Below are 16,551 nucleotides of genomic sequence, written 5' to 3' on the forward strand. Positions count from 1 at the left end.
ATGTGTTAATTTCAAAAATAAATTTTAAAAAAACAAAAAAATTATTTTAATATATTTTTAAATAAAAAATATTTTAAAATTACTAATACGATTAAATTTTTGTCATTTGTACGTATCAAAACTCGTTAAATATCCTCTGAAACTCGGGAAAACTATTGACGATAAAATAAAAAGAAAAGTCATTGTCCTTTCCATCAAAATATCCTATCGTCTGACAATGAAAGCAGACTTGATATTGAAGAGTCGGCCAATCCGCGTCGCATGTCGTTTAACGACTAGACTAGAATTCTGATGTCTCGTAATATTTACCCCATGCTCCTTACCAGTTTCCATCGTCCCATGCCATGGTTAGGCACCACCCAATACGAGACCAGTCGTCATTTAGACTCATAGCTCATAGCAACCACACAAGATTTTGTGGACTTTTCTAGGTTGATGAAATAGCAAGCAACTTGCTTTTGCTTTTGCTTCCACAAAATGGTTTGTTTCTGTCCTTCCTTCCTTTTTCAATCACGAATAAACAAAAGCGACAACGGTAGCCAATTCAAAGACTCTTAAAGCCAAGTCTTACCAACTACATAGGAACTTTGTTTCAAATCCTTATGTCTCCCCTTTCTTCCTCTGTTTTTGAGCACTCCAAATGGATCCCAATAACTCCTTCGCATTCAGAAAGCTTCTTTCTATCTACAACTGTGTCTTTCTTTTCACATACTTGGCCACCCAAACTGTATCACAGGATCCAAGGTTTAAGTCTTGTGAGCCAAAAAACTGCGGTGCTGGCCCTAACATAAGCTACCCTTTTTGGCTATCTCAAGAACAAGAATCCTTTTGCGGCTATCCAAATTTTATGCTCAACTGCAGTGACAAAGGGCCAGTACTCGCAATTTCCAATGATGTTTATATCATTAAAAATATCTTTTATGCCAATAGTTCTTTGCTTGTGGCTAATGCTGCTGTGTATGAGGAAACCTGTCCAACTCCTTTGCATAACATTAACCTTGATAGAACACCCTTTACTATTAGTCCTGGCTATACTAATATCTCCTTCTTCTACAATTGTACCTCAAAGCCCAAAGATAACAACTATCTCTATAATTTAAGCTGTGCCACAAATTCTACACATTATTCTTTTGCCGGTTTTCACTTGGAAGAAAAAGAGAAGCACAGCAATTACTCATTGAAGTCATGCCATGATTTTGTTATTGCTCCTATCCACACCGGTGAAGATATTAGTAGTCTGCTTGGAGAAAATTATGGTGAGGCTTTGAAGATGGGGTTCCTTATGAATTGGACTGCTCCTAATTGTAGCACTTGTGAGAGCAGTGGTGGGCGTTGTGGATTTGAGAATAATGAATGCATTTGTTTTTGCCGTGATCGGCCTCGTCTCAAATCTTGTGATGCTGGTAACTCTTCATCAAATATTTCGTTTATCCCATCATCCTTGCTATGTATTTTTTCTATTTCCTAACAATGGCAAATTCTCGGGGAGGACTAGCCATTTCTGATTTGGTTAGCTTGAGAATTTGGACAGGTTAATTTCTTGATTAGTCCATGAATTTACATAGACAACCGACCTTTAAACAATGATGCTAATCCCTGACATATTGACATGAAAAGGCACTTGTATTGTATGAAAAGTTCAATGCTTGGATGGAGTTGTGCTTGCATCAGAGTGTTTGTCTGTTTAGAACCATGATTCTTTTTTCTTTTTCCCTCTTTCCTTCCATATTTTTATATGCTGCTTTATATGGAATGCTAGATGCTTCTACTTATTGGATTGATCTCTTCAACAGCACAAGTACTATGCATACATCGCATTTGCAGTTTTAGAAAGGTTCAGTTTTGTTTCTAAAGCTGTTCTGATCTTGCAGAAGTCTAAAATTTCAATTTATTTTTGTTTTAACTTTTTTCATGAGAATATTAACACCTCATTGCTTTGAATTATTCTATCCAGGAAGTAGTTTGAATGTGGGCCGGAAGGTTGCCATAGGTAAGATCTCTGTCTACCGTTTATTTATGTTTCTGTGCTTTGTTACTCACTTCAATTTCATGTCTAAATGTTGTAGAAATTCTTTCACCAAACTGTTACTGAAAAGGCTAACCAATTTCTATATTCTGCTTTTTAAGCTCTTGGGGCATCTCTTGGTACATTAGTCACAATGCTCATAGTCTTCTTCTTCTGGTACCGCCGCAAGAAAAGGCAATATGAATCCATTTTCTCTAGAAGCATCAAATCGGTTCCGTCTTCAAAGGCACATACGGAGAAGCGAAGTAGCTACAATGGTGCTCATGTATTCTCTTATGAAGAACTTGAAGAGGCCACTAACAATTTTGATGAGAGCAGAGAGCTTGGAGATGGAGGCTTCGGGACAGTATATTACGGTAAAGAAATAATAATCACTGTCTTTTGTGTTGTGTTTGAAGGAACAATTTGTTGTTGAAAAATTTGCTTCTCCTTGTGTTGTTTCATCAGGAAAACTTCCAGATGGGCTTGAAGTGGCAGTCAAGCGCTTATACGAAAACAATTATAAGAGGCTTGAGCAGTTCTTGAACGAAGTTGATATTCTAACTCCCTTGCGCCATCAAAACCTTGTCCTACTGCATGGATGCACCTCTCGGGACAGCCGTGAACTCCTACTAGTTTATCAGTACATTCCCAATGGTACACTTGCTGATCATCTTCATGGTGAAAAAGCAAAGCCTGGTGCACTCCCTTGGTCTACTCGAATGAACATTGCAGTAGAGACTGCATGTGCACTGGCATATCTTCATGCTTCTGTTATTGTGCACCGTGACGTGAAAACCAGCAATATTCTCCTTGACAACAATTTCTGTGTTAAAGTTGCAGATTTTGGCCTATCTCGACTCTTTCCCACAGATGTCACCCATGTTTCAACTGCTCCACAAGGGACTCCTGGTTATGTTGATCCAGAATATCATCAATGCTACCAGCTGACCGATAAGAGTGATGTGTATAGCTTTGGGGTGGTCTTGATTGAGCTTATTTCATCAATGCCTGCTGTTGATATCTCTAGACACCGGCATGAAATTAATTTGTCTACCATGGCAATCAATAAAATCCAAAGCGATTCATTGAATGAACTTGTTGACCCCAGTCTGGGGTTTGAATCAGATTACGCAGTGAGAAAAATGATTAGGGCTGTGTCTGAGCTGGCTTTTCAATGTCTGCAGAATGCAAAGGAGTTGAGGCCATCTATGGAAAAAGTGTTACAGATTCTAAAAGAAATACAAAGCAGAGACTACAATGCGGAAAAGGCAGAGAATATAAATAGTCCTTCGGATGATGTTGGGTTGTTAAAGAGTGGTCCGATACCGCCTTCACCTGATACTGTCACTGTTACATGGATTAGCACGTCCTCGACACCTCATGGCAGTGTTTAATTGTTTCACTAAATTCTCAATTACATAGTGAAGAGAGGCAGGGGACCTATGTGCACTGAATAATGTGATAGTGCCGCCACTCTCTATTTATTTGCCGTTGATTGGCATTTGTATTTTAGCCAGATGTACATAAATTGTTAGTATTTGCGAATATAAATGTTACCGCGTGTGGACCGTATTTTGAGGCTTTACATTTATTGAGCAAGTGTTCATGAGTTTGAATTTCACAGGAGCTTCAACAGGACGTTGGCCAGTTTGGTGCATGTTAGTAGGACCAGAGCAACTATCTTGATGTCAGCAACTGCATTTGTAAATTCAGAGGGAGAAAAAAAGATTTCAAGTTCATCCTTTTCTCCCTACTTGAACCAGGTGCAGCTGGAATGCTGTTCCTATTGGCTGCAGATGTACTATGAAAACGCTACTGGAAAGGATTGTTCTTAATTAATAGAAGGGACGATACTGAATTTCGCAGCAGAAATTGTTAGATCTAAGGATGTTCCGCAAATAAGAAATTTCAGGAAAAGCCATTTCACATCAATATGTTTAAAGCATGAGTACAATTCTTGACCCAGTAACTAGTTCCATGTTCAAACCTGTAGCTAGGAGATGGGCAATGCAGTTGCCACTCTGTTCATTACATGTATAAATAAAGCTGAATCTAGTTTTATTCTCGTGAATACATCAGAAAATCACATGAGCCACTCAGTTGATTCATGTGAAACAATCCATTATCTTCATACAACAGTGTGATACAAGTTCATGTTAATGATGTAGTAGATGAATATGAAAGTAATCTTGGAGGAGAATACAGGCGAGGCTTCGGTGGAATCTTCAATGCTCCATGAGGTCCTTCCAACATTTCTATCACTTTTCTCATGGATGGTCTATCAGATGGATTTGTGAGGATGCACCACAAGCCAACTATTGCTATTTGCCTCACAATATCAGATTGTTCTGCATTTGTCACGCCATTCAATTCAAACTCGTCATCGAGCTCAAGATGCCTATAAATCCAGTTTGGAAAATATTTTTCGCTACTGGAACTCATTTCAGCTTCATGATTCTTTCGTCCTCCAACAATTTCTAGAGCCATCATTCCATAACTATAGACATCGGACTTGTGTGAAACTTGTCCAAAGTTTCTACTGAACACTTCTGGTGCTATATATCCAATGGTTCCTCTTGCCTCCAATAGCGATACATTGCTCTCCTTCCTAGTGCATGGCTTCGCAAGTCCAAAGTCGGATATCTTAGGGGAAAAATCTGCATCAAGAAGAATGTTATGAGGCTTAATGTCAAAATGCACAATCCTTGTATTGCACCCTCGATGCAAATACTCAAGCCCTCGAGCAACGCCAACTAAAATCTGGTACAATTTATTCCATCCCAGCTGTTGATTGGCTTGCAAAGCATTTTCATGATTTATGAACTTTTCAAGCGATCCATTGACCATGAAGTCATAAATGAGAACTCTTTTGTCACCCTCCAAACAAAATCCCAGTAGAGTGACAATATTGACATGGGAAGTTCTACTGATGCTTGCAACCTCATTTATGAATTCTTCCCCGTCCCCTTTTGAAGCTTGCATGACCTTCACTGCCACCAGATGGCCATCCTGTAGCTTTCCTTTGCAAACAATTCCATAGCCTCCTTGACCAAGTTTATCTTTGAAAAAATTGGTCATTTTCTTAACATCCGACAGATTGTATCTTTTCAGTGCTAGTGGTCCGTGGTTTCTTATGAAAACCTCAAGATCTTGATTATGTTTCTTCTTTAGAAAAATAGGAGTGGTAGTTGATGAGGCCTTCCTTCTAGAATAAAGAACCACGCAGATGAATAAAATATCCTGCTGATCCACAGAGAACACCTGCCAGTTGAGGAGGCCGATGAGTTACTTGGGGACTGACATTGTCATGATACAAAAACAGCAGCAGAAACAGAAAAATGTTCTCTTGATTCAGGAGGAACAAGGAAAGCTTTCAAAAAATAAATTCAGACAAGTAATGAATTTGCTGAGGAGGAGACAGACCAAGCATAAATAGTGCCAAAGTGTTATTTACTTAAATATTTTGTGTAGCCAAACCAGTCTGAACAAAGCAGAGCTAAATTGCAAGGGAAAAAAAAATAAAATTAAGTCAGCAACTCTCTGTTGAAAGATGAATATGATCCCCTAATTAAAAATTAAAGATCTACAGTTGTTGAGTGTGGAGACGAACTCCCACAATCCTAGGTTTGATGAGATGTAAACAAGGCTTGAAGAGAGGCTGGAATGGAGGATTTGAAATGGTCTGAAATCATGGCTAATTGTCTGCCATTGATGCTAGGATTGGGGGCAGAAATGGGGATGTTTGTCCCACTCATTTCCACTATAAATAGAGCCAATACAAGAACCAATACTAGCAGTAGCAACAAAAGAGGGAGAAAGAAGCTGCCATGGGCAGCAGCAGCAGAGAGTAAGAGAGATGTGATACACGAGTGGGGGTAGAGTAGAGGGAGTTCCTCCTCCATTGTTGTATCTTTGTAATTTCTCTCTATATAATGATATTGGCTGCCTGATTGACAAAGGTGAGTTGCCGAACCACGTCAAATTGTGTTTAGGATCCGAGCAAAGTTCAACCAATCATAACAACAGTGACTTCTATTTGTTGGCGTAGAAAAATCATCAGCCAGATGGTTTCAGTATAAACACGAATTCAATTATTTGCACCAGAATTTGAATCACACACATCATCATCATTATACTTAAATAGCTACACAGAGAAGGTGAGGGACTGATGAACATTCAAGCTCAGTTAGAAAGATAATGAAGAGGAAAAGGCACACAGCACTCAGTAAGGATCAAAGCAGGAAGAGGTCAGGGGACTATCTTACCAATAATAATGATAATAATCTCCCGTCCGACATTAAGACTTGAGCCTGCGGAACAATTCAAGTGGAGTAATGCATTAGTGTGAGATGGGAGCAGCTTTACACTTGAAAGAAAATCTCAACAACAAAATATAACAAGATATTTACGATTGTTTTTTAAAATATATTTTATTTAAAAATAAATTAAAATAATATTATTTTTATTTTTAAAAAAATATTTTTGATATCAATATATTAAAATGATATAAAAATATTAAAAAATATTAATTAAAAATAAAAAAAATTTAATTTAATTTTTTTAAAAAAACACTTAAAATATGAAAACAAATAAAATCCATTCTCATATCCGTTAAACATCTTACCGAAATGAAAAAAACAAACACAACCAGAAACAGTATTTATGTTCCTCTCTTGGTAACCAAAACATATTTATCCCTTCTTACGACGTCAAGTAACATCATTTCCAACCCTCATATGCTTTGATTATTATATATGGGAGACTCCTCATTTGTAGGATCAAAAGTTCATGTGGATTTGGCTGATACTGACAAGACTTGACTCTTCAGGCTAAGTTTAGCCTTAAAATAACTGAATCTGAACTAATCAAGAAATTAACCTTTCCAAATTCTCAACCTAACCAAATCAGAAATGGCTAGTCCTCCCCGAGAATTTGACTATGTTAGGAAATAGAAAAAATACATAGCAAGGATGATGGGATAAACGAAATATTTGATGAACAGTTACCAGCATCACTAGATTTGAGACGAGGCCGATCACGGGAAAAACAAATGCATTCATTATTCTCAAATCCACAACGCCCACCACTGCTCTCACAAGTGCTACAATTAGGAGCAGTCCAATTCATAAGGAACCCCATCTTCAAAACCTCACCATAATTTTCTCCAAGCAGACTACTAATATCTTCACCGGTGTGGATAGGAGCAATAACAAAATCATGGCATGACTTCAATGAGTAATTGCTGTGCTTCTCTTTTTCTTCCAAGTGAAAACCGGCAAAAGAATAATGTGTAGAATTTGTGGCACAGCTTAAATTATAGAGATAGTTGTAATCTTTGGGCTTTGAGGTACAATTGTAGAAGAAGGAGATATTAGTATAGCCAGGACTAATAGTAAAGGGTGTTCTATCAAGGTTAATGTTATGCAAAGGAGTTGGACAGGTTTCCTCATACACAGCAGCATTAGCCACAAGCAAAGAATTATTGGCATAAAAGATATTTTTAATGATATAAACATCATTGGAAATTGCGAGTACTGGCCCTTTGTCACTGCAGTTGAGCATAAAATTTGGATAGCCGCAAAAGGATTCTTGTTCTTGAGATAGCCAAAAAGGGTAGCTTATGTTAGGGCCAGCACCACCACAGTTTTTTGGCTCACAAGACTTCAACCTTGGATCCTGTGATACAGTTAGGGTGGCCAAGTATGTGAAAAGAAAGAGACAGTTGTAGATAGAAAGAAGCTTTCTGAATGCGAAGGAGTTATTGGGATCCATTTGGAGTGCTCAAAAACAGAGGAAGAAAGGGGAGACATAAGGATTTGAAACAAAGTTCCTCTGTAGATCGTAAGGCTGGCTTGGTTTGAAGAGTCTCTGAATTGCTTGATTGAAAAAGGAGGGAAAGGACAAAAACAAACCAATTTGTCAAAGCAAAAGCAAGTTGCTTGCTATTTCATTGACCTAGGAAAGTCTATAATAGTGTTGTGTGGTGGCTACGAGTCTTGTAATAACTAGATTTTAATGTAGTTTGAGATTCTTTAGGTCATAATCAAGATTTGAATTAAAAAAAAAATTGAAAAAAAATTAACTTAATTTAATTTTTCTAAGAGCAAAAGAAATTTAAAATTTAATAATGATTTTAAAACAAATAGTTAGATTAAAAATCAATGAAGGATTTAATTAAAGAAAAAAATAAAAAATATATTAGTTAAAATTGTATGATTTTAAAGATCAAGGATAAATTTATAATAAATAATTAAATGTTTATTTCAGTCCATTTAATTCAATCTAGTCTAAATTAATTCATTGATTTCATTCATGTTAGTCCAATTAAATTAATTTGATTCAATTCAGTCTCAAGCTAATTCAATGCCAGTTAATTAATATCAATCTAGTCCTATTGTGTTCAATTCATTCATTTTTGGCCCAGAATCCATTTACTCAAGCAATCTCCGGCGATTAATCCCAGATTTCAAATTTTCCGATTGAAAATTTCAATCCTATATTTTGAGCTCCCAAAATCCAGCAATCAATATCCCAATCCCAAGATTATAGCCCAAATTTGTAGTCAATTCCCCAAATCAAATCCCAAATCATTCTAAAAGACACAGGAACAATCGAACACGGGAGGATGAGCATTCATCATTTTCCAGCTCTCAACACAAACAAAAAACCAGAGAAAAAAATTCCATTCCTCACGGCCATAACCATACACTGCCAAGACCAAAAAAATCCCCCAGCCCATATCAAGCCTCCCACGAAAAACATCAAGGAGTTCTGGAAATTTTTCCAGACTTCAATCTTCCCTACCCCAACACTACCTCTCACCCACCCACGGCTGAGAAAACATCAACCTTCAACCGTGATCCGTGGCCAGCCTCTCCCATTTTTATAGACCACCAAATCAATCCCTTCCTGAACCCACCCATCCTCCTTGCGTCCCATTTCCAGTTTATCTTCCTCCCCAAGCAGCCATCATCTTCCCCATCACTGCCAAACCAACATGTGATAGTCACGCCAAATTAACAATACTTTTTTAAGAAATTGAGTAACAATACATTGTTTTTACAGGAAAGGAAGAAGAAACGGCGAGTCTCTATGCCAAATAATTCCTCAATAAAACTATATCATTTCCCATGAGTTAGAACAAAATTCCAAACAGAGAGAAAGAGCTTGAAGCGAATGACTATTTTATAACCATACAATATTTGTTTTGGGTTAAAAAAAAAGGGATACCAACAGCGCCGCCCCCCCACTTAACCCAAAACCCCATCACCCCCCTCTTTAACCCAAAACCCCATCACCAACCGTCGTGTCATCGAGCTCCTCAACGTTTATATATTTTACCCTTAAAATATACTGGTGTCCAGCTGCTTCTTTTTTTCTGTCCCTTATCTCCCTCTTGCTGTTGATATTTTTCCTTTAAAATATACTAGTGTCCAGCTTATATATTTTATAAAAACAATTATAAATATATATTATTATTATTACATTAAATATTAAAATTAATAATAATATAATAATTTTAGTTATAAAACCCAAATCAATTTAATTAATTGACTCAAAAATCAATTGACCCAGATTTAAATAAAATATAATTGATTTAATCTCAATAAATCATCTACCTGTTATAAAATTAGGTCAAAATCTAAAAAAAAATCCTTTGATTTTTTTTTTAATTTTTTTATCATTATTTTTATTTAGAAAGAGAGTGTTTAGAAAAGTTTTGATGATGGGAAGAACTAATGCTCTCTAAAAAACTCTCATGTCAAGATTCTCTTGTCCATTTCTTACAAAAAGTTTATTCTCGTTAGTTTATTTTATTTTGAATGAAACATTGAGTAAGACAAAGAAATAATATTGCAATCATAATCATACCAGAGAGTAAACAATGAATTGTTTTAAGGTCAAATGAATGATTATTGCCTGAACTATTTTTCAAGTTTGTTTTCTATCGATAAATACTGCAAATTTATGTTCATGTTTTATATCTTGCAGAAGCCAAATGATAAGAGGAAAGCAAGTAGGAAAAACCGCATGACATCTTAATACCATAATTGTCAAACTCCAGGGATTTCCTGTGTAGCTTCTCTCACTTTCTATTGCTTAAATATTTACATTAGTGCACTTCCATGGAAAGTGCGGGATAGTTTTAGCTGCTGGGGCATCGGAGATATTGTGTGGGAACAATATTGACTAGCTATTTCACACACCATTGCCATATTATCATTTTACAAACTGTGGCATCCGAGTAGATTCTTAATTATGTTTTCTGCATCTTAGCTAACGCTCGATCGATCGATCGATCCACTCTATCGATCGCCATTGATGTAGGACTTGGATGTTATTTCACCATCTGATGACGACTCCGAGATGCTATACTGGATTCCCTGTTCAACTGCTGCGCCATGATAGTAATTTGAAGTTATTTTCCAGTTGTTGTATGCATTGCTTGGCACGTTCCCCATCTCAAGGTATCTATTATGATCAGTTGAATACCCAAGTGGTGGAAATGATTTCACAGTCGTCTGATGCTGTTTCAGGTACTGATCCACTGGCTCACCTATTTATTTAATTTGTTTTCAACCAATTCTATGTTAGTAGAGGGAGAGAGTTCATAATGATCATTTTTTTTTTATTAATAAGAGAATTCACTAAATATACCTTGAGTGAGCAGAGGAGTACTGTCACTTGGAACTCCAGCAACCTCCTCCAAAGAGTTCCATTCTGCATACGCGTGTCTCACCAAAGTCTCGATATAACCCTGTGCGAAAAAATTATGATAAGAAACATATATGCTCGCGCGCGAGCGCAAAAATAACATAATTATATACTTGAAATATGTGCCTAGATGATTCCTTACCCTTATGCTTGCAAGCTCCTTGTTGGAGTATGAATTCCCATCGATCATGGCGTGCACGATTTGACATATAGAGTTTAAGGTGATGGTGCAATTGGGGCGGCGAAAAATAAAATGATTGTTCCCCAGATCACAAGTCCTCGCATGTTTTATTGTAACTTCCCACATTTTCTCAGACATCCCAGGGCCTAAAATCTGTTCAAGTAATAACAGCAACAAGTTAAGTTAGTTTCCATGTATTTGGCGGCGTTAATCAATTATAAATTGTCGGAATTGTTCTAAACATTAAGGTAAAATGTTAATTTACATACCCTCCTGAGTTTCTGTCGGTCGACAACAGACAACTTCAAGAAGTCTTGCACGGTGTTAATACCCTCGGCGGTTAGCTTTCTGTGGAAAGCTCCATCTTTCCCTATCTTCTCAAGCCGCCAAACTTCGTCTTGTAGCATTGGTGGATGATGCTTCTTGTACACTGCATGGAGAAAAAAGATATCATGGCTTGATCATTAATTGTTAAAGAAAATGAATCCAATAACCAAACAAAACACATTAAGCATATACAAACTCTCTGTTTGTATTTATTGGGACTATTCATGTAATTAGGATCAGTCGCATTCTCAGTTGGCAAAGAATTTAACTTATTTCATCGACCACAGCGGCCGGGTGGATGTGAAAGATCATGAAAGGAATAGAGTCAATAATAATAATAAATAAAAAAAGGGCACTTGCTTGTAGAGTAGTCTCAGCATTTAATTCTCTTTACTTGATCGAATCAAGGTTCATCACCAGTATGTGTAGTAAAAAATAATGATTTTATTACAACGAGAATATTGGGTATTAAAAAACATGTAATAGTTGCAAAATCTTAGATGTTTGATGACTGAAATTTGCTGGTCCTCCTGATTGAAAAGGATTTTTCTGAATGGACCCAAATGGTCCCCGTTGAATTGTAGTTCTTAATTTTCAAAGATATATATTGTTTCTTCAAAAACTCTACAGCTGATATTTTTAGAAAGTGATTTATGAAAGAGATCTTTTAGTAAAATTAGTGTTATTCTAAAAAGAATTAATAAATAAATAACAAGTTGATAGAAAATAAATAAATAAATAAATAAAAATGTGAGGTATTTACGCCGGCATCTAGCAAGGTTTGTGTTTCGATCCTCTAAGAACAAGCATGGTGTAGCGGTTGAGTTATTCTATGTATTAGGTAGAGGGATAGCTCTTTCCCCTTTTGATTTCGGAAAGAAAAAATAAATAATAAAAACATGTATCCCTTAATTCCCACTTCCAGGCAGTGATTCTTCGTTCAACCTCAAGCCCTTCCTTGCGGGGAAAGAAATTAAATTAAAATTCCATTTTAAAATCATATCCATGTTCACATCATGATCTACCACGCTAGGTGCTATCATAAGCAAAGGTGATCAAACCTAAATAAGCAGAGGATAAAATAAGTACTGATGAGGGCAAAGATCGAAGAATATATAAATATATAGTATGGTAAGATGTTTTGTTCAATGGTTTGACTTAATTGCTAGCTAGATTCACTGTTTTATATGGTAATCTACAACATTGAGAAAGATTATAAGATCATTTTTAATTTTATGCCCAGCTCGCCAACTCACTTTAGCTAGACAGAGAGAATATTATTGAATGAAGATTAATTTAACAAAGCAAATTGATCCTATAATATTTTCGAAGATTAATTATTCGGTTTGGTGAGATTCGCATCCATTTGATTATTATTCACTTAGTTATGTCTACCACATTAAACTAATGATCATAGCATTATACTAGATATATACTCAAACATTAATTAAATACCAAGAGATAATTGTAGAATGTTTTCAAAAAATGGCTAGTTTACATGTATCATGCTAGAGTATTTAAGAAAGAAAGGTAGAAGAAGCTTACATTCTCCACGGTGATCTTTGACAACAAAAGCTTCGGTGATTGCTTCACGGATTTTAACGCCTTGGTAGCTCCCCGGAGCTACTCTTGCACCGAGCCTGAATTTCCTGCTCCTGATCCAGCTCGAGTTGTCCGTGAACTCAATCTCTCCAATGGGTGCAAATCCATCCCGTAGAGTGACCGTTAAGCAATCTCCGGCGAGCAAAGGTCGCTTGCCTGTTCTCTCCTTCACAATATTGCTGTCAAATTCTTCACTTGTCCACTTGCTGCTATCATTCGAAGGGAAATCTCCATCGAGAACCACAACTTCAATCTTGAGCGGGTGAGGGAGATATGTCGGCACCATTTGATCACCCCTCGTGTCTACAATAAGGATTTGCAGGGGAGAACTATCAAGATCAACTATTTTGCTCCCTGTGAATATAGGGAGCAGGAGACTCTTGCTATACATTAGTTGTAGACTAGATGCTTCAAGGGCTTTGATTTGCAATGACGATGATCTAGTCAAAGAGCATGTTGAACGCCTTAAACTGCCCTCCACCTCTTCATTCACCTAACAAAACATATAACAACGCTTCTTAGTTGTTTGTGTCATGCTTTATTCTTGCTAGGGTTTCTATTTGCCGGCAGGTTGCCCGGAAGATAAAATTAGTGCAGACCCTAAAATACTGAAAGACGCGCAGGGATATGGAGATTATATTCTATCAAATTATTATAAGTATATCCACAAGTAATTAAAACGAGGTATATATATACACTTAATTAAATCCTTTCCTTGTATCGTTGCTATATATTTAATAGAATGAACATGCACAAGCTAGTAACATATGTAGCAACTTACCACTCTCCTGATCATTGGCTCTAAGGAAAAACATAGATTCTTTAAGGAATTCATCATTACTGCTTCTCCAATCACCCTGTCAAGAAATTATACAAATGAGATATATACAGTACTATTCTAATGTGCACCAGCTACAAGTGCAATTTCTTTGCTTAATTTCTCACATAGAATTTAAAAGGCCGGCCCCCAGAAAAGCTATTGGCGTGTTTCAGCATCAAGCTCAAGTTTCATGAATCAAAACAACAGAAATGAAGAAGAAATTAGCTCAGAAATACAAACATACGAAGCGAAGGAAGGTCTAGTTCTCATTCGTTTCTGATCCACTGGCTGATCCAAGTCCGAATCCTGTTCATCAAGAAAACGTTTGGCCGCCATGAAATTTAAGGATGTGAAGAGCAGAAACTAAAAATAATTAGGAGATGAAATGGTGAAGCAAGGAGTTTGAGTTCAGGGCTCAGTAGTGCTAGGGTTCTTCATCTACAAGTGGTATATATAAGGGTCCAAAAACAGCTAGAAAAATAATAAGAACAAAAGGCAGCTTCTGGGAATCATAATGGAAATAACTTGGCAGGTGAATAGCGGCGTGACCAAGGGGTATATGATGTAACGACTTTGACGTCGACTTTTCCCCAAGTCAACCCCAATCAAGCACCATTGATTTCGCTCATTGGAGATTCGCTTCTCATATCAACGGCTATGATCAATCAACCGATTAGATGGTACAGATGTTTGTGTCTAAGCAGACTTGTTGGGTTGCTTTTAATGGAAAATTCTGGCCGTCTGATAACCTTAAATATGTCATGTGAAAATGGTCAGACAGTAGCTTCATTTCTGAGAAGGATCTGGCTTTTGTTGGTAGGTGGGTCCCAAACTCATTTTTAGACATTTCATCGAAGCAATGAGATATAATTGTGAATTACTGGTGGGCCCATGACTGAATATCGTAGAAGGATGTTATGCCCACGTCAATGAAGAAATCATTATGATTTACCTTTTTTTTCTTTTTTGAGGCCATGAGAAAATGATATACTGATCTTGTCAATGTCCATTTTTTTGTAGATGGTTTTTTTCTTTCTTTCTTTTTAATTTTTTATATATCATCACATCAGTTTTTATGTTTTTATATTTTAATTAAATAAATGCCATTCATAAGAAATTCATGAAATTTTATTTTTTTTAATCCACCATGCATTAACAAAAACTTAAAAAAAAACTTAGTTTTTCATTAAAAACTAAGATATAAAATATTCTGGATTGAAACAATAAAATGATATTTTTATCGTTCTAAAAAAAATATTTATTTGTATATTGAGGGTAATATAGTCTTTTCCTCATGATTTAATAGTCATTATTAAATTAACTAGGGATAAATCAGTTTTTTTATTTTTTTCATAGTAAAATGACTTGATTGTATTTAAAAGCAAAATATATTTATTAAACTAGCATCCAAAAGCATTTTCATATAATTTTTTAAGTACAGTCAAATGACTTAATTATTGTTAAAATAAAATATATATATTAGGATGGCATCCATCTGCTTTTTCTGTATTTTTATCCTTATTTTTTTTTTCTATAATCTAGTTTAATAAGGTATGATTTGATATTTTAATAAATATAAAATATTATTTTTAAAAAATATCCTTTAATTTTTTTATTTGTCATATTTTTTCTATTATTTTGATTATTTTTTATTTTATTTGTGATAATTTTTTAAAATTAAATTTTTTTTAACAATTTAATCCTCTATTTTTTTTCTTATCAGATTTTAACCTTATTTTTTTTATTGTTATTTTTTTACTTTAAAATATTTTTAAAACTGATTTTTTTTAATTTTATTATTTAACACTAAATTATTCACGGTATAGAATTTGCTACCAATTTAATAAACTCTAAAAGATAACTAGTTCATATCCAATAATAAAATTCCGAAATTTCAACTAAAGTTTATATATGACCTTAATTTTCAATATAAAAAAATAGCTTGGATTTATTAAAGATAATAAATTATTTTCTTAATTATCACGCTGGAATTAGTTCTTAATCGTGGGATATATCATTATTAATTCTCAGCCACGCTTTTTCACAACAAATGATCCATGAATTGATAATCATTATGTTCAGCACAAATTCTACCTTTCCCCCTCTATCATGGCCACCAGCATCGTTTCCTCAAATTCACCCCTTTTGAACTATGTTCCTCATTAAATTAAATTAAATTAGGGTTTCGTCAAATTATTAACAGAAATGATGGGACTCAATCAAAAAAAAAAAAAAACCACAGGAAGCAATATATATAAATAATTAAAAGAGGTCATGGAAAAATAATGAGTGAAAATAAATATTTTTTAATAGCGACTAAATTAAATGAAATAATTTATCCGGCATGAAATTTTTTTATTCAAGATTAATAGTATATTTAGCAGTAGTAAATGAGATTTCATACGATTTAACTTTTTGTTTTTGTTTTTTCTGGCACAGGATTCTCTTGAGTCACTGGGTCACTGTTCTTCAGCATGGTCACGCCCCTCCCGAACATGTTTGTCCCGTCACCTATTTTAATATTAGAAAATAATTTCTAGTTGTCGCAGAAGGTTCCTCAACATTGTTCGGAAATTTGGCAGCGTTTTCAGTTTTCACAAGGAGAGCTGGACCGCTCCACAGTGTGGGTGTGCGCAAGCCTAGCACAGTAAGCCTATAGTTCTGAAAATCATGCTCATACGTACTTTCCTCTTTTATTAAATTCCTGATAGCTACTCGCCTGACTTTTGTTTTATGCTTGCTTGTGACATAACCTAATTTTTTATTTTATTTTATTAATATTTTATACAAATCTAAAAAAGCTAAAATAAAAAAAACATTTTTGATGTATTTTGGTCCTTCACACTTTTTTTTTGGATTTTTTATTATTTTTCTTTGTTAATGCCTTTTAAAAAATTC

General features: G+C 35.3%; 3 protein-coding genes across 4 annotated transcripts; 1 reads left to right on the plus strand and 2 right to left on the minus strand.

The window, feature by feature from the left end:
- Positions 1-334: 334 nt before the first annotated feature.
- On the plus strand, positions 335-3,593 carry LOC133676286 (LEAF RUST 10 DISEASE-RESISTANCE LOCUS RECEPTOR-LIKE PROTEIN KINASE-like 1.2). The gene is made up of 4 exons (XM_062097941.1): positions 335-1,403; positions 1,955-1,990; positions 2,128-2,382; positions 2,474-3,593. Exons 1-4 carry the CDS (start codon positions 641-643, stop codon positions 3,400-3,402), a joined length of 1,983 nt encoding a protein of 660 aa, XP_061953925.1. The 5' UTR covers positions 335-640; the 3' UTR covers positions 3,403-3,593.
- A 314-nt stretch (positions 3,594-3,907) lies between these two features.
- Positions 3,908-7,895, minus strand: LOC133676024 (LEAF RUST 10 DISEASE-RESISTANCE LOCUS RECEPTOR-LIKE PROTEIN KINASE-like 2.4). The gene is made up of 3 exons (XM_062097598.1): positions 7,015-7,895; positions 6,266-6,318; positions 3,908-5,269 (listed from the first exon to the last, which is right to left on the minus strand). Exons 1-3 carry the CDS (start codon positions 7,778-7,780, stop codon positions 4,160-4,162), a joined length of 1,929 nt encoding a protein of 642 aa, XP_061953582.1. The 5' UTR covers positions 7,781-7,895; the 3' UTR covers positions 3,908-4,159.
- Positions 7,896-10,059: 2,164 nt separating this feature from the next.
- On the minus strand, positions 10,060-14,088 carry LOC133675605 (protein SAR DEFICIENT 1-like). Of its 2 annotated transcripts, none has more exons than XM_062097029.1 (7): positions 13,898-14,088; positions 13,615-13,690; positions 12,777-13,326; positions 11,174-11,334; positions 10,866-11,057; positions 10,667-10,766; positions 10,060-10,565 (listed from the first exon to the last, which is right to left on the minus strand). In XM_062097029.1, exons 1-7 carry the CDS (start codon positions 13,987-13,989, stop codon positions 10,315-10,317), a joined length of 1,422 nt encoding a protein of 473 aa, XP_061953013.1. In that variant the 5' UTR covers positions 13,990-14,088; the 3' UTR covers positions 10,060-10,314. The 2 variants fall into 2 exon arrangements, with proteins under 2 accessions (XP_061953013.1, XP_061953014.1); XM_062097030.1 differs by lacking the exon at positions 13,898-14,088 and adding an exon at positions 13,779-13,841.
- Positions 14,089-16,551: the final 2,463 nt, after the last annotated feature.

This window comes from Populus nigra, chromosome 16 (assembly GCF_951802175.1).
Source record: "Populus nigra chromosome 16, ddPopNigr1.1, whole genome shotgun sequence".
In the NCBI taxonomy this organism is placed as follows: domain Eukaryota; kingdom Viridiplantae; phylum Streptophyta; class Magnoliopsida; order Malpighiales; family Salicaceae; genus Populus; species Populus nigra.